This window comes from Felis catus, chromosome B2 (assembly GCF_018350175.1).
Source record: "Felis catus isolate Fca126 chromosome B2, F.catus_Fca126_mat1.0, whole genome shotgun sequence".
In the NCBI taxonomy this organism is placed as follows: domain Eukaryota; kingdom Metazoa; phylum Chordata; class Mammalia; order Carnivora; family Felidae; genus Felis; species Felis catus.
Genome location: NC_058372.1, coordinates 55,846,565 through 55,873,078, shown reverse-complemented (window position 1 = coordinate 55,873,078; position 26,514 = coordinate 55,846,565). Strand labels below are relative to the sequence as shown.

Here is a 26,514-nt window from a genome sequence, read left to right as displayed (position 1 = left end):
ATTTCTTTTTAAAAAAGAACACAGTGATTTAGAAGGACAGCCCCCATATAGCACATTATATCATGTGCAGAGCAAGGACTTGGAGCTCTGATTCAGAAAGCTATGCTATTTTAATTGCAGCATGTCCAGGCTGACAGGATCTCAGAACTAGAGGAAAATAAAAAAGGAGTAATTTAACTGGGATAGAAATGAGAAATGTAAGGCACTTAAAATGTTTTCTGCTGCTAAATCCTGCTTCTGATTTGCCTCACATTCATCATTTAACCTCTGAGTCTGCAAATGGGGGTAATAATCTTCCAACCCCTCATCATTCACCAAGGTGCCATAAAGATGAATTTGGTCTACTTCTGATGCACTTAAAGTTCCTTAGAGATTGGCAGTGCATATTAGAGGAGTTTTCAGTAGCCTCCTACCTCTGACAATGAGCAAAGAGATAATTGGGTAGCACCATGATTTTTGAAGCTTGTGTAAATTGTTTCAACTTGATGAAAATTCTTTATTTCATAGCATCATGCTATCAGAATAGTTTCCTGATTGATTTTTTAGTAAATTTGATATTTTAGAGCAGTTTTATGTTCACAAAAAAATCGAGAAAAAAGTACAAAGGGTTCTCTTTTATACCCTCCCCCCACATATGCATAGTTTCCCCCATTTTCCACATCCCCTACTGGAGTAGTATGTTTGTCACAATTGCTGAGCCAACAATGACATATACTTGTCATCTGAAGTCCAGTGTTTACATTAGAGTTAACACTTGATGTTGTACATTCTATGGACTTCGATAAATGCATAACCTCATGTGTTGCTATAGATTGAACATTTGTCCCTGCTTCCCCCCAAATTCATATGTTGAAATCCTAACCCCAAGATGATGGTGTTAGGAGGTGGGTGGGATCACCTTTGGGTGACCTTTAGATTATGGTGGTGGAGCCCTCATGAATGGTACTAATACCCTTATAAAAGAGACTCCAGGGAAAAAAGGTCATTTATTAACTAAAAAGACCCTCACCAGACACTGATTCTGCCAGCTTCTTGTTCTTGAACTTCCCAGTCTCTAGAACCAAGAGAAAGAAATTTCTGTTTTTTATACCCAGTCCTATGGGTATTTTGTTATAGCAGCCAGAACAGACTTAGATATGTCTCCACCATTATGGTATTGTACAGAATAGTTTGGCTGCTTTAAAAATCCTCTTTGTTCTACCTAGTCACCCCTTCCTTCTCTTTTTTGCCCCTGACAACCACTAATCCTTTTATCATCTCCATAGTTTTGCCTTTTCCAAAATGTCATACAGTTGGAATCATATAGTATGTAGCCTTTTCTGATTGGCTTTTTTCACTTAATAATATATATTTGTTTCCTCCATGTCTTTTCATGGATTGATAGCTTATTTCTTTCTGACGTTGATGATATTCTGTTGTCTGGATATATACCACAGTTTGTTAATCCATTCACCTACTGCAAGATTTCTTGGTTTCTTCCAAGTTTTAGTAATTGTGAGTAAAAATTCTATAAATGTATGTGGGCAGACTTTGGGGCTGATCTACATTTTCAAGTCCTTTTGTAAATACCAAGGAGTAGTATGTTTGTTGGATTATATAGTAAAAGTATATATACTTTTGTAAGAAACTTCCAAACTGTCATTCAAAGTAGCTGTACTATTTTGCGTTCCCACCAGCAATAAATGAAAGTTCCTGTTGCTCTACATCCTTGTCAGAATTTAGTGTTGTCAGTGTTTTGAATTTTTGTCATTCTAAGAGGTATGTAGTCATATCTTATTATGGTTTTAATTTGCAGTTACCTAATGGCCTATGATGTGGAGCATCTTTTCATATACTTATTTCTAATCTGTATGTCTTCTATGGTGAAGTGTCTGTTCATATCTTTTGTTCATTTTTTAATCAAGTTGTTCATTTTCTAATCCCTGAGTTTTAAGAATCAAGTGTATATTTTGGATAATAGTCTTTTTAAAATTGGTTTTAAGTTTATTTATTTTGAGACAGAGAGAGAGAGAGAGAGAGAGAGAGAGAGAGAGAGGGGACAAGCAAGGAAAGGGCAGAGAGAAGGAGAGACAGAATCCCAAGCAAGCTCTGCACCATCAGTGCAGAGCCTGATGTGGGGCTCAAATTCACAAACCATGAGATCATGACCTGAGCCGAGATCCAGAGTCAGATACTCAACTAACTGGGGCACCTAGGCGCCCCTGGATAATAGTCTTTTATCAGATGTGTTGTTTGCAAATATTTTTACCCAGTCTGACTTGTCTTCTCATTGTCTTAAAATCCCGACTGATTTTTCAAATTTATCCTACATTATTGTTCAGGTTGTTTATTGGCTTTACAAATCCGTATTTGCATTTGATGCTGAGTATAGAACTTTCTTTGTAAAGCTTAGTTAAGCAGGAGTTGGCAATTCTTCTCATATTGATTTGTATATGTAATATACTATAATTATATTCTAAATAGTGATAAATCAGAGGATGTGATATCCAGAAAGTTTGGGTGGAATCTCAAAATTCTAGTTGTGTTGCAAATAATTTAGAGATATAGCAAAAGTAATTTTGTGAAAGTTGAATTCTCTGCCTTCACATGCACACCTTCACCTATATAAACATCAATTACTTAGCACAAATATAGGTCTTAAACCAACAAAATTTTACACGTATCCTTTTAGCTTTTTAGAACAAGGCCATATGGAAATCACTCACATTAAATTCGAAGTCTCAACGGCTGATTTGCAAACATGAGCCTAATTAAGTTTAGAATTAAGTATATTTTAGAAACCTATAGAAGTCAAACTTCTTGGAAGAATATTTTTGTTCATTATAAAATCAAGATTTGGGTTTGTATTTCTAATCTATAAATTGTCTGGAGGGTGATAAAAGAAAGAGAACCATAGGTCTGCTCTGTACTTACTGATGCTTTGGAAGCAATATCCGTTAATACTGCAGAAGACAGCCAATTAATGGCTTTTGTGGTTTGCTAAATGCCTGAGTAAAGTTGAGATGTTTAATAACCACAAAAGCCCTTTACTGCCACTAGAGTCCTAAGACTCCAATTGCAATTCATATTCTATACCAGCATTAAAACTGGTGTAACAAACCAAAGTATAAATCTCTTTTTATAGAATTTTCTTTCTCCTCAAGAGGATTTGCTGATACTATTTTTTAACTCTTTTTTTTAAATTCCTCTTTGTTTCAGTGACTTTGCGGTAAAGAAGTATGTGAAATGAGATGGTTTGCAAAGCAAAGTGTCATTTAAGTATGTGTTTTGTGAAGATATTATTATATAAATAGATAAGTACGCCACCACATTTCCATGTGCACATAGCACCCTAATCATTTGTATTTCAGTGCTAGAGTAGGAAAGTAAAAATTCAGTAGCCTATCCTCCTTTGGATGTCTATGGCAACCTTTTTCATGAGAAAATCATATGGAGACACCTTGGGGATTATTTAGTTGGATTATTATGACCACATTTTCATTTTCCAGCTATAGAAATAGAGCCAGAAATGACTCGTTCAAAGGCCCAAATCTCGTTTAAGAGCAAAACTTGAATTCTGTCCTCAATCCAATCTTCATTTTCTCATGTCTGGACTGCTCTAAAAGTCTTCTGCAGCAATAGAGTTTCTGCAGAAGAAGCGAATAACATCCCTGCCACTCCAGTCCATCATCCACATTCCTGAGTGATCCTTCCAAAACCTGTACATGGTGATACCATTCTGTGAATACTCATTGTCTTGAGAACACAAACCTCCAATCTCCCAACCTTCTCTCCACACACCCTTCTACTATCCACCTCAGACATGATGTTTTAGGAAAATTGGATTATTGACTATTCTACCCTGTTGCTTTTTTGTCTTGACTTTATGGCATTTAAATCTTCCTGGATTCTTTTTTACTTCTAACTAACAAATGTCCACCTCCACTCTCCTTTTTGACCCCTAAATGCCTTCATGTAAGGGTATTTATATTCTTTCTTATGATTAATAGACTATGTCTTTTGCCTTCTTTTTTTTTTTTTTTTTTTTTTTTTTTTTTTTGTAAACAGGGTTCTTAAAGACCTGTATGTCTACCCGGAAGACAAGCTACCCATATAGGAGAGAATCATATCACACCTTAAAAATCCCAATTTAAAAAACCTCCTTGTTTACAAATAATGTTTACTTTCCTTTTGTAAGAATAGAGAGATATGAAGGGAACTCACATATCTTTCCCATCTCGGTGATGATACCATGATTGAGTCAGTTGCACAAACTAAAATTCTGGGAGTCACATTTGAGTCCATTTTCTTCATAACTCCCCATATCTGATCTATCAGCAATGTCAGAAAATTCTGCCAGTTTTCCCTCCAAATATGTCCAGAAGTAAGCAGTGGATCTTCCTCTCCACCACTCTCCTTGGTAGCAGCAGAAGAGACTGCAGTAGTGAGCGTACGAACTGCAACAATAGTGTCTTCACCTTTCTCCCTGTTTCCACTCTACCTCCCTTTTAACCCATTTTCCTAATAGCACCCTTCATGTTCCCTTTAAGATATTAAACTGGTTATTTCACTGTCCAGTTAAATACTCCCTAGGCCATCTAATATACTTAGAATAAAACCAAAAAGAGCCAGTATGATCTAGCCAGTATGATCTAGTCTACTTATCTGACCTAATATCACTCTCTCCTGTGTTTACTAAATTCTTGATATACACGCACCAGAATTCTCTCTGTTCCTTAGGAAGCTCAGCTTCTTCCTGTCTCATTGCCTTTGCCTTCCAGCTACCTGGAAGACTAGTGATCCAGATCCTTGCATGTCAGGCTTCTCTACATTCAGATCACAGTTTGTATGTTACCTCTTCAAAGAGGCTCTGACTGACTTCCCATCTAAACCAGCTTTTCCAAACAGCCCCTCCGTAATGTTGCCCTGTTCCTTTTTATCACAGCATATTATTGTCTAAAATAAGCTTACTTATTCCTTTGTTTGCTTTTTGGTTGTCTGTTTCCCTGCTTTAGAATGTAAGTAAATTCAATGAAGGCCATTTGTTTACTGTTTTTGTAGCACCTAGAACAAATATATAAACAAATAAGTATATTTGCTGTCTTTAATATAGAGAGTGTTACTATATTTAATAATAATATATTTTTTCACTGAGGAATGCAATTTTCCCAGATGCCCCTTCCTGGCTCCTGGCCTTATTATGTTTGTTCAGGTTCAATATAAATTCTGCTTTCTATCCCTAGCTCTGAATGATATGAGCCTGCACTGGTAGTATTCTAGATCTTTAGAACAAAATAAGAATCCTACCTTCAAGCAAAGGACAAGAACACTGTAGATAGTATCCAGATGTTGCTTGATCTTGCATTTCATAGGAAATGAAGGAAAACTGAAGTTCCTTTGACTGGTCTCCCCACCTCTTGAGAGCCCATAATTTCTCCAGTTGGGATAAAAGCAAATCAAAGTATAACCTTCATCACGGACCATAGAACTGATGTTGATGAATCCTAAAGCATGTTCTTTATAGAACATTTAAATGGTTACCTTCTTTCAATCAAAGTTTACAGAATAAATCTTAAATCTTAAAAGTGAGTAGGGAAGGCATTAGGGAAAAGTTTGTGACCTGAGTGCTAACTCTCAATATTATTTCTCCCTTGGCTTTGATGAAAGGACTTGACAGACACAAGTGTCTTGGTAGGGAAACTGAATGGTCTTGAAGTACCTGATACTGTATGTGATTCCAAGAAAGCAGACATTATCTTTACTGTTTGAGATGCAGAGTTAAAGAAGGAAGAGATCCAAGGCCTGAAAGGAGCCCTAAAAACAGACCATCAATCCCATGTTTGAGGGGATCTGGTGGCTTCCTGCAGTGAACTTTTTCGACAGAATAATTGATTCTGACAGCCTGCCATGTATGTTCATTATGTGGAGGAAGCAAAGGGGGCTGCCTGATTCAGTTGACTTTAGTGCTCTTGAGGAGAGCTATACACATGGCCTGTGGGACTAGGGAATATTAGGAGAAGCCTGAGGACAGAGAGCTGTGCTGTCCCGGTTCAGAGAAGCCCAGCATGTCAGCTGCTCTGCATGAGCCCATGACAGCAAAGAACCCAAGTCTTCCTCACCTGATGAAGAGGCTCTAACTCAAGACCCATTTAGAGGCTGAACAAACCCACCCACAAATAAACAAATATGATTTACAGTCCATTAAAGGACCGTAGTAAATTGAGGAAGAGGAATCCAGCTGAACAATTCAACAGACAGTTCCTATTGAGGCAGAACTAATGGAAGCAAGGAAAGGAAGAAAGGATGCACACTCAATTCCTCTAACTTCGAATCAGTGTTCTTTTCACTTTGCAATTCTAATTTCTTTCATGAGGCTACTTGGGAACTTTCACATCATATTTTGATGTGTCTTCAAATACTTCTTCATTGTATTACATTCATATATCACAAGTCCATTTCTTCAGTTACTGATCGTGGAACTAAAGTTTTTCGTCAGGTGTTTGTTGTTTTCCTTTCTTGAGTTTTCAGTAGCTGAACTCTTTAGTTAGCATCCTTCACCTTAGCTGGATACTCTCACTCCTGCTTGCCTCTGCTCGGCTTCTGTCCTACATTCACCTTTCCCAGCTACTAAATGAGTCTGCTCTCTTCTAGTATAACTTTTTTTTTAATGTTTATTCATTTTTTGATAGAGACAGAGCATGAGTAGGGGAGGGCCAGAGAGAGAGAGAGACACAGAATCCGAAGCAAGCTCCAGGTTCTGAACTGACAGCACAGAGCCTGACATCAGGCTTGAACTCAAGGACTGTGAGATCATGACCTGAGCCGAAGTCAGACGCTCAACCAACTGAGCCACCCAGGTGCCCCCTGCTCTCTTCTAATTCAACAGTTGAAAAAGTAGCACTTTAATTATTTTTAAGGGCTAATCTACTGTAATGTGATTAAATGTTCAGGAAGAATACAAAGTTTTGTTTTGTTTTTTTTTTTTTAAAGATTACATTTGGAAGGAACTGGTAACTGCAAGCCAAATAAAAGGACAAGTTTAAACAAAAAGGCATGTGCAGCATATTTTATACCCTTCTCAAAGAGCTTCAAAAAAGTTGCCATGACTGAGTAGGTTGTTGTTTTCCTGATTAAAACACTCAGAAGGAATCATCACAATGTTTTCATTTGGGAAAAAACAAAGAACTTCTAGGAGAGATTTTCTCATGAGCCACCCAGATAGGTCTTCTCAGTTAACACTTTTCTTTCTAAAACAGAAATGTAGAGTTCAACATTTTTTAATAAAACAAAGTAGAAAGGTAGTAGCCACTAAAAACATCATTATAATATTGGGAATAAATCAGTTTTCAAGTCTAAGAAGGCATCTATCCTTGCCTAGAAAGAAGAACATTTCATGAACAGGTGTAGGGATCTAGTTTTCCGTATTCACTTAAGTTCTGCTGGTTCAGGGGCTTTCCTCTACTGTGTCTCCAACACCTACATCAATGTCTGACATGCACTTGCTGCTCAAAAAGACATTAAATAAATAAAATGGTGATTTATTTAGCAAAATTCCTTTAAGCACTTTAAAAAATCTGGTTGGTTAGATGCATTATTACCACCTTGAATATATAAATTTTCTATGTCCAAGGAAGGCCCAGAATTACAAGGTTATTAATAAAAATCACCCACATGTGCCATATTCTATCAACGTTTTTCATGCACAGAATTTGTACTCTCTTCTAAATATATACTTGTCATGCTGATTCTTTGTTAAGAAGAATTTGGACCCATTTGATCAATGTACCAATAACTATCACCAATTCTGTGTTAGCCAAAAGTTTGTTTTTTGTTTTTTTTTTGCATCCCTAAATTAAGGTTGATATGATATGCCAAAGTATTAAATCAATGCCTATGTTAACTTAAAATTGAGAGAGAACTCCTGTATCATGTGTGCAAGTAAAGTTGCCAAGGAAATTTGCAGAAAAAAATGTCATTTTGGCTCTGTTTAAACAAATGGAACTTGGTATCTTTAGAATAACAACCCAAATCTCTCATTTATTGTTATCTAAATATTTATCTATGACCCTAAATCCACCCTGAGGTAGTGGCTGATTCTTATATGCTGGGATGGGTGAAGTAATGACACCAAATACGTAAGTCAAATACACCCAATTACATGAATCCTTTGGTGCTCATTCAAAAGGTCTTGCTTCCTAGACCTCATATATCTGTGGCTGATGTTTGCTAAGGTAAAATAAAACAAGAGAGAGAAAATAAGCCAATAATCCTGCAAAATATCTACCTAAAATCTGTATAATTATTGTCTTATTCTTTGATGATTTTTATATAGTGTGCAAAATTACTTTATAATGTGGAAAAAGAAAAAAAATCTTGAATAACAGAAGTTGCCATCCATAGTGGTTCAAGATACAAAGTCCACATTTTTACTTTGTGATATTTGATGTCCTTTGGTGAATAAGCTTTATAAAGCCTTTATATAGACCTTATGCAGAGTCATGCACCAAACAGATTCTTAATAAATCTAAATTGACTGTTCTTTGACCACATTTTGTTAATGAGGTTTCCTGGTACCACGCCCGGGCTGATTAAAACTCATCCTGTGTTGGCTAAAAGATGTTATCTAATAGCCTAAGATGTTTTTCTAAATAATATCCAGCACAGCACTAGTTGTTTTCTGAAAGAGCTTCCTACCCATTCCAATCCAGCTACAGATTTGATATTGGCACAGGACCCATTACCTCCCGCACTTTCTTGTTTATTACTCTAGTGAAAGTGCCCTAACCTAATTGTTTGTAGGGGCTTAGGAAATCCCAGATCTCTTTGTCATGGCCCAGACGGGTTACAGTCTGCATTTCATTCTCCCCTGATGTTGTCTGACAGTCTTGGCATTGGTAGAGACAAATATACGTTCACATGTTACCAGTGGTTATAATCACAGTTTTAAATGTGCAGCGCCAATGCCCATCAGAGTCTCAGAGGAGGGAATTTGGCAGGAAAATGGTCCCCCACTGTGCCCCCAGGTAGCCTATCTACACCTGTCATCACCTGGCATCAACACGCAAGTGAAATAATCTTCCCAATTTGTATGTGGGCAAAATGCCATCATAACAGATGGACATGAGTGTATGTAACTGGGAAATTATGCATATACATTAAATATGCAGACTATGAGCATGAGTCCTTTCTAGGAACATCCAAACATCTGTCTGCTCTGAGCTTTTGTGTATACTGTTTACACCATATGCCGTCACGGTGGGAGGGCTTTGTCGGAGATGCGAAAAGGAGCACTCATGAATTTCATGGAAATTGTTTCATAGGGCTAATTTGCCTCACCCTAAGCAAAAGGAATATAGAACAAGTATTCTGAATATCTTTGTTATTATTTCAAGACAGCAATTTTTAAAAACTGATTTTGGTAGCAAACAACCGAAATTTTGGGGCATTGTAGGAAAATAAAATTAAAATTTGAATCAATTCTAAAAATGTTTTTGTATGATATGCATGTGTTATTTAAGCCTTGATAGATTCATTCAAAAGTTCACTGTTACGACCCCTTCTGTCTGAACCCAAAGCTGCAGATCAAACCAATCAGCATTTTTAAAGCAACTTAGTTTGTCTTCAAGGTAAAGAGTATTTTTAGAGTGCGTATGATTTATTTACTGCTGGTACAGCCAAAGTAGTAAAGCATTCTTTATTATTTGAAGTGTGGAATCCCAGGACTGGAATCTTTTTTTTTTCTTATGAATATAATTTATTGTCAAATTGGCTTACATATAACACCCAGTGCTCATCCCAAGTGCCCTCCTTCATGCCCATCACCCACTTTCCCCTCTCCTCCATCTCCCCATCCACCCTCAGTTTGTTCTCTATTTAAGAGTCTCTTGTGATTTGCCTCCCTCCCTCTTTGTAACTATTTCCCCCCTTCCTTTCTCCCATGGACTTCTGTTAAGTTTCTCAAGATCCACTTATGAGTGAAAACATATGATGTCTGTCCTTCTCTGACTGACTTATTTCACTCAGCATAATACATTTCAGTCCCATTCACATTACTGCAAATGGCATGACTTCATTCTTTCTCGTTTCCAAGTAGTATTCCATTGTATATATAAACCACATCTTCTTTATCCATTCATCAGTTGAATCTTAATTAAAATAATAGTAAGTTTCATCTGTAAGTATAACTTTCATTTTTTCTTGACAAGAACAATTTTATAATATGAGGGTTAGCTTTATTTCAAAAATTTTGAAATATTCTGCTTTTGCATACAAGTTAAACATATATTTTATTTTTAATATTATTTTATTATCTCATCATTTATAAGAAATAATATTTAATATTTTATTTATTAAAATATCTATGTTATTATTTATTTATTTTAAGTGACTGGAAATTAATTTTTCCACTTTTGTTCATCCTGAATTGTCATAATTGTACCTTTCTTTGTCCTTTATGAACTTTATCACATGCTTAGGTAATTATTTTTCTATATTTATGTCTTTATCTCTCAAAGATCTCTTAATATTATAGTAATAAATGAAATAATATCATAAAATGAAAGTTTTCATAATTACTATTTATAAACTTATATTTTTACATCTCAATGAATATGTTGTTAGCAAATTGGGCATAAAAATTGTAAATGCCATAAAACTACAACCACACATTCGTATGTATACATGTTTCATGACCCCAGCACCTTAGAACTCAATAACACCAGGTGAACTAGGTAGTGATATATTTTTGATAAGATAACATTTACAAGGTAAACTTGGAAGGTTTTGTTTATTCGTGTCATTAAGATTTTATATAACTAAAGTATCAGCAACTCATACCACAGTTAAATGTCCAGCTGGATATACTAGCTTCAGGTAGACTCAGGTTCTAGTTATGAAAGATTAATTCAAAAATAGGTTTGTGCTTAATGAAGACTGGAAGTAAGCACTATAATATAAAATTACAGATTTTAGGGTTTAGAAAATTATATTTATGTTATAAAACAATACACAGAATATATTCAGTCTAGGAAGTTATTAGTATCAACTATTCCTACATGCAGACATTTAAAAAGTTCTTTTCCATATTTATTTGAAACATGTAGATGCTTCATTACTATAAATACAGAAGTGTGTATATTTTGGTTGTCTAATTAGACAAACCTGAGTTTATTAAAAGGCCTGGTCATTTAACATTTAATGATCCAAACACTGCAGTTAATAAGTGACATCTTCAAGGATACAAATTGGCATTAAAAGTAGATTAGAAAATTCTAATCACTACATTCTTTTACTAATCTCTTATACAATCTTTGTGCTTCTATTATCATAAATATGTGTAGATGACTCTCATATTTACTCTCCCTACTCAGATCTGAACTTCTAAGATAACACTTACTGTCACTTTGGCATTTTAAATTTAAGCTGATTAAGACCAAATATAAATTCTCCACCTCTACACTTTTTTCCTCATTCCTTCTTTTATCTTGTTAATGTTCTACTTCTAGCCATCTCTACACCTTAAATGTCTTTTGTCCCTACCTTTCCCAAATATATCATATACTTCCCAGTTGAGGACTCCTACTAAATTTTTTCGTGGATGCCCATTTTCTTTCTCCGCTACCCCATCACACACATGTACCCACAGTTTTTCATTGTTGCTGCAATTTATCTGCACCTACCAAGTTGTTCTGATCTCCGGCCCAAAATATGTTGATGACTCTTTCATATTGTCTTACTAAGTGAAGTGTTACAAAAAATTAGGCAACATACAATTCATTTTCTTAAAAAATATCAATCACCACCCTTTTTGGTAATCAATAATCAGTTCACAGTTCACATTTAATCTGTATATGACCATTTTTAAGTAAGAGAATGAAGCACTCCAATTTAATCAGAGCATAAGGTGTGTTGAACAGAACAGGCTCCACCAGCATTGACATTAATGCATTTACCATAGCTCTCAGTTTTGTAATCTTAGCAACTTGGTTTTGTTAACATTGTGTGTGTTGGTTTGTGTCCTTCAAGCAGCAGATGCCAAGTTGGGATTATACACATAAGGATTTTGTTAGGGAAAATTCTCTTTAACACAAAAATAAGGAGGGAGCCAGAGAAAGCTGGAGAGCCCTCACACTACGATATCTGACCCAAAGGAAAGAGAGGTAGAGGGGCCTCGACTGCCCTGGTGCAATGAGATTAAAACAAGTTCAGCAAGGCTGTCAGGGAATCCTTCATGTATAGGAAGACGGGTCTTGTGACTCCCAGGAATGGGCCTATTTTAGCATCTTGACCACATTTAGCCATTGACTAAGAGTACTCATGGGGAGCATGGCACTGGGGACAAGAGGTTTCAGAACAGAGCAACTGGAATTTTTAGTCAATTACATCTGTAGTTGGAGGTTTGTATTCTCTTGACCACCACAACCCTGGAAGATGATCCATTTCTCAAAACAGAATATCTAGTTAAGCTCATAGAAAACCTGATTGTATATCATTATATATCAATGATAGTTGTTTTACTTACACTAAGAATTAACCTGCAGTGTCAAATATTCTTGTTAAAAAATAAACAGATTCTCTGCATGTTAGCAGATTTCTGTCTAGGAGCTGAATTCCAATCTGCAGTTGGATTGGTGAGCATAGACTCTGAATAAAATGTTTTAAGTGGACAATTCAAACTTTAATGACACCAGGGTATGACATTAGTTATATTTCCCTCCATAGCAGGGCTATACATACCCCAAGTAATATATAGATCACATCTGGGTCTAAGCACCCTCCTTTGGACAGGACAGGGAAAAGACTGCTGAAGTATGCCCCTCTGACTTTGGTCTCTCGTGTTCCATGCTGAGCAGTCCCCTTTCTGTTTGTTAGCTTTTGCACAAAACAAACGACCACAGTGCTGGCTTAAAGCACCACTTTATTATTTATTTCTACCAGTTCCAGGGGTAATTAAGTGATTTTTTTTTATGGTCTTCATCAACTTGACTCATATTGGATGGCCTAGGATGACCTCACTCTTATGTTTGGGATAACAGATGGGATGGTGGGAAGGAAGGGGTGACTGGAGCCTCTCTCCACATGGTCTCTCATTATCCAGGAAGCCAGCCTGGCTTCTTCACCTGGTAGCATAAGTCTCCAGTGACAAGAAAGGACAAGCTCCAGTATGGAAGGGCTTTTCAAGTCTTTGCTTTTGTTACATTTCTTGTTCAATTGACTAAGGCAAATCACATGGATAATTCCAGAGTCAGTGTGATTCAACCTATCCAAGGTATGCATTCAGGGAGGCCTGACCAAACTGGGAATTATTCTTTCCTGCTCTCTGAATAAGTTCCTCCTCTTTCTTCCCTATTTTCTTCTCAGCCTCATCTTCCTCTTCTTTAAGATTACACAACGAATAAGACCACATCCACATTATTACATTTTCTGATTCTGGCATAAAAGTAAATTTTTACATAAATTGAATTCATCTAAAATTTCTAAATTTTTATTTGTTTTTAATTTTTTTTAATGTTTATTTATTTTTGAGACAGAAGCAGAGCATGAACGGGAGAGGGTCAGAGAGAGAGGGAGACACAGAATCTGAAGCAGGCTCCAGGCTCTGAACTGTCAGCACAGAGCCCGATGCGGGGTTCGAACTCACGGACCGTGAGATCATGACCTGAGCCGAAGTCGGACGCTTAACCAACTGAGCCACCCAGGCACCCCTAAAACTTCTAAATTTTTAAGTTTCATTGTTTTCAATAATGATCTCTCTTTTTACAATTTTTAAAGACCCTGAGAATTCATGGGTTTTCCTCAGATAAGAAATCACACAAAGATTCTCTTGCAAATTAGGAATATTATGTGGGAAAATTATGGAATTAATTTTTCATTTTAATTACGGAATTTAATGGCTGGTCAGCTCACTCAGAAGTGGCAATTCATCACACTCCCTGATCCTAATAAAATAACGGACATGTATATTCTTCCGTTTGGTGGTTACTTGAATGTGAAAATTAAGAGGTATAAATTGAATATATGTGACTTCTTAGAAACTGTAATTTTCTACGGTATAGTTCTTCTGTCAGCCAGCTGTGTTCAGCCCCTGATGAGGTGCTGAAGAGGATGAATGTGAAAGCATCATGTTAAAAATCAGAAAATGTATGCTTTGGAGTGACTAGTACTTTTCTTGTAATCAAGGCAGTTTTTGGAGCATGACATAAAGTTGTACATTAGAAATCCTTATAGGTTGAATGCATCCCTGCCTTTTTCTAAACAGAGGTGTGTGGGTGAGTAGCACAGTTTTCATGTAATATTACTGTTAACGTATATATGCAGAGGTAAACTGGCAACATTTGGTGAAACGATACACTTGTTTTTTGGGTCCACAGCTAGACTTCCAACATGATTTCTGTCAGCCTGCCCTTCACAAATATTTCTAGTGTCCACTTCTAGTCACCTCTCCAGCACTAGAAAATTCAGCAGATTGATTTCACTTAAACATATGTTTGCTGAAAAAGAATTTAATCAGATTAGCCACTTGGTAAAAATAACCAATTATTCAGTTTTGTACTATTCAAGCAGGTGTGTGTGTGTGTGTGTGTGTGTGTGTGTGTGTGTGTGTGTGTGAATAAAAGGAGAAACAGGTAAGACTGATATTTGTCTTTAAAGAGTATTCATCTTTAGTGCCTCACATCCATTCTTTGGTCCCATTGAAATGACTGATAAATTTCCACACTGACGAAAGATAAAGGTAATCCCTTCGACTTTGCTAAATCTCTGGTTATCACTGCGAAATTTGCCTTTTGCTATGGCTATCTTTCTATCAGCCCAATGCTAGATAGAACATGTAGAAAATTCCTTACTTTTAAATATTGTCCATCAAGCTTGTTGGATTGCACAGCTTCTCAGTTTTCTGAAACTGTGCTATATTATTTGCACTTCTTTATGATTTTAACACAGTGTCTACCTCGGGCCTTGAGATTGCACCTTTTTGGTTTATGCACCAGGAGCTATTTGAATGTCATGCAGTCATTCGCAATTTACACATATCACCCCAGTAGAGTTGTTTTTCAGTAATCTTTATGTTAATCATAACTGTGGTACATTCCAAGATTTCATTCTATATTGCTGTCTTTCCTTTTCTGGTTAACACATCAAGTGATATCCCAGCACATTTCATCTGATTTCCTGCTGAGTATTTCCTTGATAAAAGAAGCAACTTCCCATTTCTCTCTATAAAAATAGGAATTTAAAGTATATACACTTTTACATCATTTCAGATTTTCATAGACAAGGCTCCAGAAAATAGATGAAAAATGTCCTTTCATACTGTGTTTGTTCAGGTCTAAGATCCCCATGCCCCATTTTAACTGATCAGGTCATGTTTTTTGTTTTTGTTTCCCTAGGACTACAATGATGAAATTCGTCAGGAACAGCTACGTGAATTATCTTACTTAAATGGCTCAGAGGACTCTGGTCGTGGCAGAGGTATTAGAGGCAGAGGGATCAGAATAGCCCCCACAACCCCTTCAAGGTACATTAGCTCTTACTTGAAATAAATTAACTGTAATCAAGGATGGCAAGCCTTTACTGATCTGCTCTGTGCCATGATCATAGCTAGGAATAAACAACATCATCAACAACAACCACCACAACAAAAGCAAGGACAGTGAATGCTTATATAACACATAGGAACTTTCCTAAGTTAACTCATCAAATCTTCCATGCAGGGTTAAGTATTATTCACAGGTGAGAAATTGAGGTACAGAAAGGTGTTAAGAATATGCCCGAGGTTACACAAGCAGTCTGACTCTAGAATTCACAAGTAGAACTCTAACCAGCTATCCTAAGAAAATCAGAGGCGCAAACCTGAGACTTTCTTCTTTGTGGTTCTGTCTCCAGGATTAGGGCATGCAGATGATACAATTTTTTGTCTTTTTCAACCAGGATGACCTTGCAGGAAGAGAAAGCTATACATTGGTCTGTGCGTTGAGTGGCCCTTGAATTGATAGTCCTTCTGGATAGGTAGAGACATAGGTGATGATAGATAGACAGACATTTAGATAGACAGGTAGATAATACTTATACCACCAGTCTAGAAAGCCAGAGCACACTTCTTATATGGCTGATGGTAAGAGTATTTAAAATTCAGTTACGTTTGACTTTGCAATGTCCTTGGTCAACAGAGAAGATTTTACTTAATATTCACTTTCCAAAAATTTGGCATCTTTCTGCCTCAGAGTTTGTTTTGTACGATTCTGAATTAGTCAAGCTTTCAATAGAAAGCATTGGTTTGCAAAGAGGTAAAGCAAAACATACTAATAGCCTTCATGCACAGACTGTGTAATTCATTCTCTTTACCTGATTATAGTTGGCCTTCAAATCTCTAAAAGACATAGGTCTAGAATATTAATTTTTACATTGCATAGAAATCATCTTATGAGATTTTAGGATACTTTGCTTATTCAATTTATTTAGTAAATTATGTCCTAATTATTGTTGACCTCCAGTGTCAAAAAAACCACTGTTTTAACATTTAAGTCATAAATGCCTCCATTTTACAGTGAATCGGGGGAAAAAATTAAAAATGATAAATTTCCAAAAAAAATATATCAAGGCAGTAACTATTTAAAGGTAAATGTCGGCAATTCTGAAATTTACATTTGACTAAAGGAAAAACTTCTGAAAATCTGTGAGAGCTTATTATTACATTTTTATCTCTAAAAATGAAAAAAAGAGCTCTCTGATGCTGATAAAGAACATTTTTCATTGCTAAAATTTAATGTGACATACTTTTTTGTGGACGTACTTTTATGGAATAAGTCATTTATAAAACCTTGTACATTTCTAACCTCAGCATGATGGGTTGTGAAATGACATCATTGCAGGTAATCTTAAGTTGATTAAATCATCTGCTTTAAATAACATAGCTGTCACTTTTGTGATTCCAAAAATAGCAAATTTTGTAGTTTTACATGATGTAAACTAATAAATATTTAGAAAATCTACAGAGGGGACAAGTTTTTTTCTATTCTCTTTCTTTGAAATTGGGACCATCTTTTAAAAATAATGCATTAACCTGCTTTTTAAGATTATAAAATCTTCATATTATTAGATTTTGTTTTATTGAAGTTCTTTAATGTAATATTATATTTGCATATTTGAGTGGACCCTATAAGATTTCAATTTCAGTAAAGCTTTATTCTAACATATTAGTCTCTTTAATGATTTAATAAAGAATAGTGCTTTGTGGTCCCGATTTTTAAATGTTAGAAGAAAAATTTCCTTGAACATTTTTGGTTTTTAATATCCCATATATATCATACAAATCTAATACTACATATGTATTATGGGGAAAAAAAAGATAAAATTAATGTTGGAATTTAAACCTCACTTCAGTGTAATATTGATATCATTAATGTATTAACATTAATGAAAGTAAATGGACCAGAACTCTGTTGTCTTTTATTTCAAACCACATGATGGAATGTATCTACAGTTAAAAAAAAGAATAAGGAAACAGTTTTACAAAACAGAAAATCATATTGATTAGAAAGTTCTTGAAAACATGAGTTAATGGATGCTAATTTGTACATACTTATGAAATTATGACTTTATTAAGTTATTCAGTTATATTTATATTAAAAAAGAATGGTGCCTGGGGTATTTGAAAACTTCTATAATAATTTGTTTAATTAAAACGATTTACATTGCAGCAAATGTATCTATGTAAACTACCTAATCCTCCAATCATTATGCATACCAGAGAACAAAGCATTACATCTATATAATAATTCATAGTACATATTTGAAGAATTAAGATATTTGACATCTCTGATGCACTTCATCACTATATATTGAGAGCAAACTGTGGAAAATAAAACATTAGGGGCAGATTTTGAAGGCTTTTGTTCATTAATTAATGAGAATACAGAGAACTAATGGAGTTTGTTGAAGAAAGGAATAATCATATTTGTTTCTAAGAAAGACTGCTCAGTCATTACTGTGAGTGATAGAGAAGTAGAGCAATCAAAGAGAGACAGACATAAAGACCCTGATTTATGGCAAGGAAGCCAGTGAGGAGACAAGTCCATTATCCAAGACAGAAATGCACAGCCCTTGTATAGAGATACAGGGCTAGATTAGAGATAAGAATTTATAGGAATTAGTACTGTATTAGATGTTGGGGAAGAAAGAGTGACCCACACAAGGATAACTCTTTGACATCTAGCTTAGTTAGAGATTAATGACATCAAATAAGATTTGGTGAGGGACCAAGTTAAACAAAGACTATAGTTATTCCTATAATTATCCAAGATCTATGGATCTAGTAGGACCTTGAGCAGGTGACTTGTACTTTCTGTGACTTGTTACTCCACCTTCAAAGTTTCTTAGAAATGTCTACATGACAACCTTGTCAAGATTTTTGAATTAGATGATACATATAGGGCAGTGGTTCCCAAATTGGTCTACATACTGGAATCACCAAGGGCTTCCTGCCATTAGAGGTTGTGATTTAATTGGCCTGGGGTGTGGTCTGGAATTTGGAATTTTTTGAAGGTCTTCAGGTAAATCCTGAAATGCAGACAAGTTAAGGAACCTCTGATATAAGGCATATAATCCAGGATATGGCATGTGTTAGGAAGGAAACAGGTAACAGTCGTCATTAGCCTTAGAGAATGCAAGGGTCCAAAGAGGGCATTTTCCAAATAGCAATCCACAGTGATAAATATAACAAGTTCAGTGAAATGGGGACTGTAAATGAATCCAGTGGATTTGTTACCAGTGAAAAGTTACTGGTAATCTCAGAAAGAGTATTTTCAGCAAAGTGGGGAAGCAATAACTAGATTGCATTCAGTTCTGGAATGAGCAGGAGGTGGAGTATTGAGGACGGAAAACTTTTGAGAAGTCAGAAAAATGAAGAATACTGTAGTGTAGACTCAGCCGGGGACAGTATCCTAAAATAGATGATGTGAAACTTCAGCTGAATTGGAGAAAAGAGATATGAGATTAAAATTCCAGGGAAAGAACATAGTGTACGGAGGTGATGAGTCAGATTCAGGAAACAGGTTTTCTAGGGCTGTGTCTGGGACACAACTGATGGAGGAATAGGATGAGAAATTAGATTTGATGTGAGCATCATATAATTTTAAAGCAGGAACAGTTGTTACAGATTGAGAGATCTGATTTTACCCACTAGAAAAAAAAAAATCCACCTTAAACCCGGGGAGTTACAGTCCTTCCTTGTGATTATTCATTAAAATAAGACTTGTGAAAATCATTTACTACCCACACCTGGACACTTTTGAGAATGTTAAAATGCTAAACTAAACAGGAAGCTAGGACAACAGTTGTATATCAGAATTATTCTGGGCAAACCTGGATGTATGCTCACGCTGCTGAGGAAACAGACCCTTGGAGGCCCAGTGAAGGTAAAATTGGTCTTTACATCATTTTTCATAGATGTGTTTTATATTATGATGATAATATAGTATATTGTGTTCTCAGCTATTGTTGTGTTTGAAGTGGGCACTGGGCCTTCTGGGTCTTTTGTATTTCACCTTCCCCAATCTAGGAGAGCATTCTCTATACATTAGACTTACAATAAGTTCTCTGATAATTTCTCTATTCATCAGCTCTATAATCTATTTAAAACGTTTAAAAGCTTTACCAGCATTCTTACTGTTCAGGCACAAAAGCTCATTTTCTGCAAGCAAGAAAGAGCCAGCTGACTGCTATTCATAGCAGAAAGCCTAACCTACATCCCCCATCTGTGGGTACAGCCAAGCAGTGTGATTGTTGACATCCCAATGATCATCATTTTTCCCAAAGCTTTAGTGTTCCTGCTGAAAGCAGTGCTTTCTGGAGGCCAGCCTTTCAGACATAATAAAAAGTGAAATAACCACGCTTTTGCCCAAAGACTTCAAACACTCAACCTTTCCAAAGGCCTTGGAAAACCATAAAAGTTGGCTGCAACCATTTGATCTTAGGCTTTTAATACAAGTTACTTTTGTGTCAAGCACTGTAGTACAGAGCATTCAGTCTATTCTTTTATTGCAGAATCCTAATGTATTTCACTAACACCGTAGTTACCATAGGAAAATAAATTATATTAGTGACTATACCAGTTCAGGGGGTTGTATGCATGATGACAAATCAGTGACAATGAGTTCCGATTTCAGTGACCTTAAGCTTAAGCTACTATAATAAACAGAATGATATCACCATGCTTAGAGTTCCACTTATTAAAGTATGAAAGCTCACACAGATTTTTTCGTTGTAAGTTACAACGTTGCACTCACTGTCAATAACCTCCAACATGGAGGAGACATTGACATTTAGCAGCTCAGTCTCATAGATGCTCCAGTGAGCCGTACAGGTTTCCCCTGCTATCCAAAAGTAGAATATTCCTATGAAATATTTCATAAGCTGAAATGGAATAAAGCAAAGAAGCAATTGCCATTAATTTATATGAAAAATTTTTGAGTGCTCTCAGACCCCTCAAAAAATGACCTCAGGCTTTTCTGATACCTTAGGATACATCTTGCTAATGGATGCACAAAGTAAATGGAGATAAAGCACAGACGCTCACACAGTTCAAAGCCCTGGCAGGTTGATGGTAAGATGCTGAGTGTAGTACCAGGGGAAGGAGCTTGGTGGCTCCACTCTCGCTGCTTGGGGTGCGCACTGGCCCTATAATGGCTCGCTAAAAAACAAATACTAAACTCTATTTTTGTTTTTCGCCTTTTTCATAAAAGCAGAAATCCCCTTCTGAGATCTTTCAGTTAGCGAAAACAAGTGCTAAAGTCAGTCTTTTGTAAAAGCAAAGTGGCATAAGGTGAACTTTTAAAAGGCAGAGGATACTTACATGTTACCAGAAACTCTGATTTGGGTCTTCTTGGCAAATCTGGAATAAAATGAGAGTGTGTTGGTTTGTGTTTGGTTGTTTGGTTGGTTGGTTGGTTGGTTTTCTATAGTAAAGTATTTGATACGATTTTCATTATAAGTAAGTCATAGGTAGTATTTACAAAATTTATTCTACTATAGACGTCAAATGCTTTACATCCTCAAGAGTCTCAATCACACACACACACACGCACATGCATACAGAAATAAATTTGGTTTTCTTTCCATCAGTGTAGTCTGTTTTAGTCTGTTTCCGTCTCTCTCATCACTGGATTCTCATCTGTACATGACCTGTTCCTCCTAGGGGCCGTGGGGGCGCCATTCCTCCTCCCCCCCCACCTGGACGGGGTGTCCTCACCCCTCGAGGGACTACTGTGACTCGTGGAGCTCTTCCAGTGCCTCCTGTAGCAAGAGGTGTCCCTACTCCACGAGCCCGCGGAGCACCGGCAGTGCCGGGATACAGGGCACCCCCTCCTCCAGCCCATGAGGCTTATGAAGAATATGTAAGTACCCTCGAGAAACCCATTGTTAGGAAGATCTCAATTCATTGGGTAACAAGCTAACCCTCAAAGACATTCATATACCATGAATATAGCAGATGATGTTTGCTGCAGAAGGCAAACGTCATTTGCATCAGAAGTTAATCAGTGCATTTAAACAAGAGCTTTTTTAAGAAAAGCTTTTATTTTACAGGGACCATGATTGTTTGTACCAGTTAAGTAGCTTGCATTTTAAGAATTTCCCTATCTTTAGAAGATCAATCTCAAAAGGGAAATAATTATGAATATAATGTAAAATGTCCGAATATTCAGAAGCTTCTGGAACATGTTAAAGACTAGCATAAAACTCACTCGGCAGTATTTGACTATTATTGTATTATAAACTGTGGTAATAATGTAAGACCATGTGATTTGTCTTTCACTTAAATATCCTTGCTCTGTCTTTCACCATATGAAACATATGGAATTGGCAGATATGAAGAATTCAAAAAATATAGAATGAACAGAGGACATGTAGTGTCTGTAAGCAGTCCCCTCGCTTCCCAAGCACTCTGTCACTTGATACACCCTTTGATCTTTCATCCAGGTTGTTAATATTCCACTGGTCACATTGTATTCTAGTCCCTGTGACTAGAATACTGTGAAAATTATAAAAAGGCACAGTTTCCTATTCACTTGTGTAACCATAGTAAATCCACTGTAAATGTTAAAGTGAATTGATACAAGCCAATCGTCATCTTATGAAACAGATTCATTTTGTCTTTAACCTTTCCAGCATGCTCATCCCTGGTCTAGGGTATTATTTTATCCAGCCACCCACACACATGCTGTCTTCTTAAATGTCCTCTGTAAATGGTTACTTATTAAGCATAAACTCTTCAAGGACAGTTACTGTCACATGTGGGGCACTCAAAACACATAAATGTTCAATGAAGTGGTTAATACCCAAGTAAAACTTAATCCAAAATATAGTGAACATGATTGATAGGTATCACTAAGAATGTATTAGTGCTGAGAGTATGTTAGTGTTTAGGAATGACGTTACTGCTTAGTATGAAACACTGACTAATATTTGCAAGAGGGAAGAAAAGTTATGTTTAGAAATCCATTTCTACTGGCAAAGGAGAAATGTGTTCATCTAAAGTACCTTTTGATACCAAAAAAAAGTTAGATATCAATATCAGGCATCAATATTGAAAAACTTAATCTGAAAATTACAAAATTGGAAACAAAATATATTCTACCCTGTAAATATGACCACAAATTAGGAAACACAGAGCCAGGTCTTGATTTTGCCATCTCTTTCCTGAGAAATAAGTATGAAATAAGTATGAATATGTATGAAATAAGTACTTGTTAAATGAATGAATTAAAAATCCACAATGGGATGATGGAATTTTTTTAAACCTCTCAGAAACCTTCTATCTCTGCCATTTTTATGTGCATTGTTTTGTTACCATGGTACTTGTGTCTTCCAAACAGAAGCTTAAGCAGTCAGATCTCTATTTCAAAAATTAAAAGAGAGAGAAAACCTTTTCAGGTCGTAGTGGTCAACATTGTTATTAATCAGAGAAGTTACAGGGCATGGAGGGCACTGTGAAAGAGAAGAAGACTGGCAAAACATTGTAAGCTTTTGTGTAGCTACTAACACCCGGTAGCCTTTCACATGCCTTCCAATTTATAGTTGGATAGATCACTGGAATGCAGGCCAAATAAGAGTAAGCTACAAAAGCATGAAGAGTTTATAGAAACATGAGTGAAAGGGTTATATACTGAATAGGAGAGGGTGGTTTTTAGAGTAAGTAAAAGAAAATATGTAAAGCCATACTATCTGAATTTTTTATTTAGATTCTAAGGTATCTAGTCCCTTTTATTCATTCACTCAATCATTTACTGAGCCTCAGTCTTATTTCAGGCACTGTTCTCAAGGTCCTGGAGATGTAGCTGTGAACAAAACAGACCGAATATCTGCTTTCATAAAGTTTGCGTTTTAGTGAGGGGAGACAGAAAACAAACATATATCAACAAATGAATGAAGTAATGCCAGGTAGAGATAAGTGCTCTGGAGAGAGGTGGATGGAGGACACTACAGTAGCATGGGCTGTTATGGAAGGTCTCTCTGCCATAAAGACTTGAACAAATGCCTAATGGAGCAAGGGTCCAGGCAGAGAGGATGCCTCCATAAAGGGCATCCCTGGTAAAGGAAACAGCAAGCACAAGTGCCCTGAAATGGGACCTGCCTGGAACATTTGGGGGCCAGCAGCAAACAGAACATTAAAGCTAGAGCAGAATGTGTGAGGCAGAGGTCGTAGATGAGCTCAAGTAGATGAGGCTTTTGGAGTTTTGGGCAGGACAGTGCCATGATCAGATTTATGTTTTAAGAGGCTCTGTTGACATCATGGAAAACAGAATATGGGGTAGGAGTGGGCCAGTAATAGAAACAGAGACTGCTGAGTGACTCATTGCAGTGTCCTCCACTGGCAAAATGATGGCTTGGAGGGGATGAGAAGAGATATCAGAGTGTGAGAGCACTGGGAAAATGATCTGTTAGGTTTTGGATGATAAAATAGATGTAATGTGTGAGAAAAGAAAGTAAAAGGTATTTTTGCAACGTTTCTGTGAAGCGCAGGTTAAACTGAACCTTGAGCTGAGCAAGTGGGTTGAATCCAGATGTCCTTTATTGAGATGAGGAGTACTGGGGAGGGAAGCGGAAAGTCTGGCCTGCGGGAAAGTCAGCTGTGTTGCTGGGGGGACAGGACCTGACTTTTGAAACATACAGCAGCAGCCGGAGGTTTGCATTCTTGTCATGTCACTAGCTGTGCAAAATTTATAAACACTGAGGCTTGGATTTCCTGTCAATTTGGGTTTTCCTTTCTACTGGAAAGGGGAATTGTGCTCATCTAAAGTATCTTTTATACAGTAGGAGGTGTCAATATTGAAAATTTTAGACAATCTTAAACGTGCAAATTGGAAACAGAAAAATACATTCTACCCTGTAAACAAACCCACAGATCAGAAAACACAGAGCCCTGTCTTGATTCTGCTATCTCTTTCCTGAGACATAGTATGTATGAAATAAGTACTTGTTAAGTGAATGAACTAAAAATCCACAGCAGAGGTGGGGGGGTGGGGTGTTATATGAATAGAGAGTCATGAAGTCCAGTAATAGCAATACCATCAGGCCTTAAGAAAGTTCTAGAATGAGGAACTAGAAAATTGTCAAGAATCTCTTTTCCTATCTCATCTCTGTTATCTGCATATATGTTTCCATTCACTTTAGTCTACAATCTACTGGATTTTTGGCTTCTCTTGATCAACGTATGTCCACCCCAGGGCTGCCACATTTGTGTCCAGTTCTCGTCACCTACAGACACTGACTGGCTGTCTGTCTCTCAGTCCCAGTCTAGATCCCCAGGTGAGGGAGTCATACTCACCCACTCCTTGTCAGGTGTCCAACACTAGTCAGTCAGCCATGACTAGGGACGGTTTCTGGATGTTAAGTCTGGGATCTACTACTTACCAACCAGCAGTGCAAGGGAAGAGTAAAGGTCAAGTTCACACAATATGAGCATGGTTATTGGGGGCCCAGCCCCAAGGATGATAATATGGGGAGACACTAGTTACCAGAGAAGGAGAATATATTTTGAACTTGGCAGATTTCCCAAAATATATCTATGATAACATTCTCTTGATAACAGGCAAAAGTAGATAACTGTTCTTTAAATGCCCTTTTATGCCATGTTTTATAAAAAGCTGTCATATGTCATATTTTAATTTTTCCCCTGTAAACAATTCAATGATTATGTACAGAGTTTAATACATGGCTGATAAGCTGCTGTCAGCATCTCTGAAGTCTCAGACCAAGCTCAGATTAACACTCAAGAGCTGCTATTCTCTGCTCTAATTTTAAACTATTGATTCCTCTGTAAGGGGTAAGAAAAACAAAAGTTTAAGTGTTTCCGTAACAAAATAATAGCACCATGCTGAGTTGATGGTGAAAATCTCAAAGGAGTTCTTAACTTTCAGATAAAATTTCTAGAAAAGGTTCCCTTTATTATAAATGACACTGTGAGCCAATTCACTCCTCAGACTTCTCTTTCTTCCCTGCTGGGTCCCAGCATTACATTTCTGACCACACAGAATGGATATAGGTAATCAAATCCACTCCTTGCAGCCTGCCTGACAAGCAACAGCTTACAGTAAATGAGATTGCTGTTTAAAACCATCATTAGTGTTAGCAGAGTCTTAAAAAAAATGTGAATTTTGGTTTAATTGTTATACATCCTAATCCAGACTTTAAATATTTTAAAGTTTCTTTGCGCTGACCTTCTACTAAGAAGTACATTTAAATTTTACAGATCCATCATCATGATCAAAATAGATTTGCAGAATTGAAAAGTAGAGTTCAAAAAATCTCCCACATAACAAAATATGAAGTTGATCATCTGTATCAGTGGATAATATGTTAAGAGCGAGTAAACCGAAACATAAACTTTTGAATGCCTACTAGGTTCCAGTCACTATTTTAATTAACTTAATTTCATGATAACACAACAACCAGTTATCGATGAGTGATTTTAGTAGGTGAGGAATTAAGACTTGCATTCAATTTTCTGTCTCCAAACCTCTGTATCTTTGTCATCATAAGATATCTTACACAGTACTTGCTTCACAGAGAACTCACATGCACGTACACAGACCATTTGTTCTTCACACCTCCCATCCAGACCACTAGTCTGGGCTTGAATCCCCTCAGCAATATTTAGGACATCTACCAGCCTCTACAGGAACACCTCCAACTATGGAGAACTCAGTACCTCCAGAAGCTAGGTGCTGGACATACACAAACTGTGGTTAAAGAGACACTACCTCTGCTCTCAAAAAGCATGCCATCTAGTGGGAGAGACAAAGAATTAGTCTAACAATTAACATAGAATATGTAATTGCTTTAGGCTCTAATCTTACTCTACCTTCTATTAGAAGTAAGTTTTGCTCTTATCTTCTCGCCCATAACTTAAACATCCTAAAGGCTGAGAGAGTTTCTTACATTTATTTTATCTTTGCAGTTCTAAGTGCTGAGTATTAGCAATTGAATTGAACCTATTTATGATATCGTTGGAAAGAAGTTATATCTATGCACACTCACGTA

General features: G+C 36.6%; 1 protein-coding gene across 16 annotated transcripts in view; it reads left to right on the top strand.

Moving 5' to 3' along the window:
- Positions 1 to 26,514, top strand: part of KHDRBS2 (KH RNA binding domain containing, signal transduction associated 2) — a 610,124-nt gene that overhangs the window by 368,596 nt on the left and 215,014 nt on the right. For all 16 annotated transcript variants that reach the window (XM_045057696.1, XM_045057693.1, XM_045057697.1 and 13 more), the window contains exons 5-6: positions 15,366 to 15,493; positions 21,170 to 21,368. In XM_045057696.1, coding sequence (XP_044913631.1) covers positions 15,366 to 15,493; positions 21,170 to 21,368 — 327 coding nt within the window. The remainder of the gene's footprint in view (positions 1 to 15,365; positions 15,494 to 21,169; positions 21,369 to 26,514) is intronic.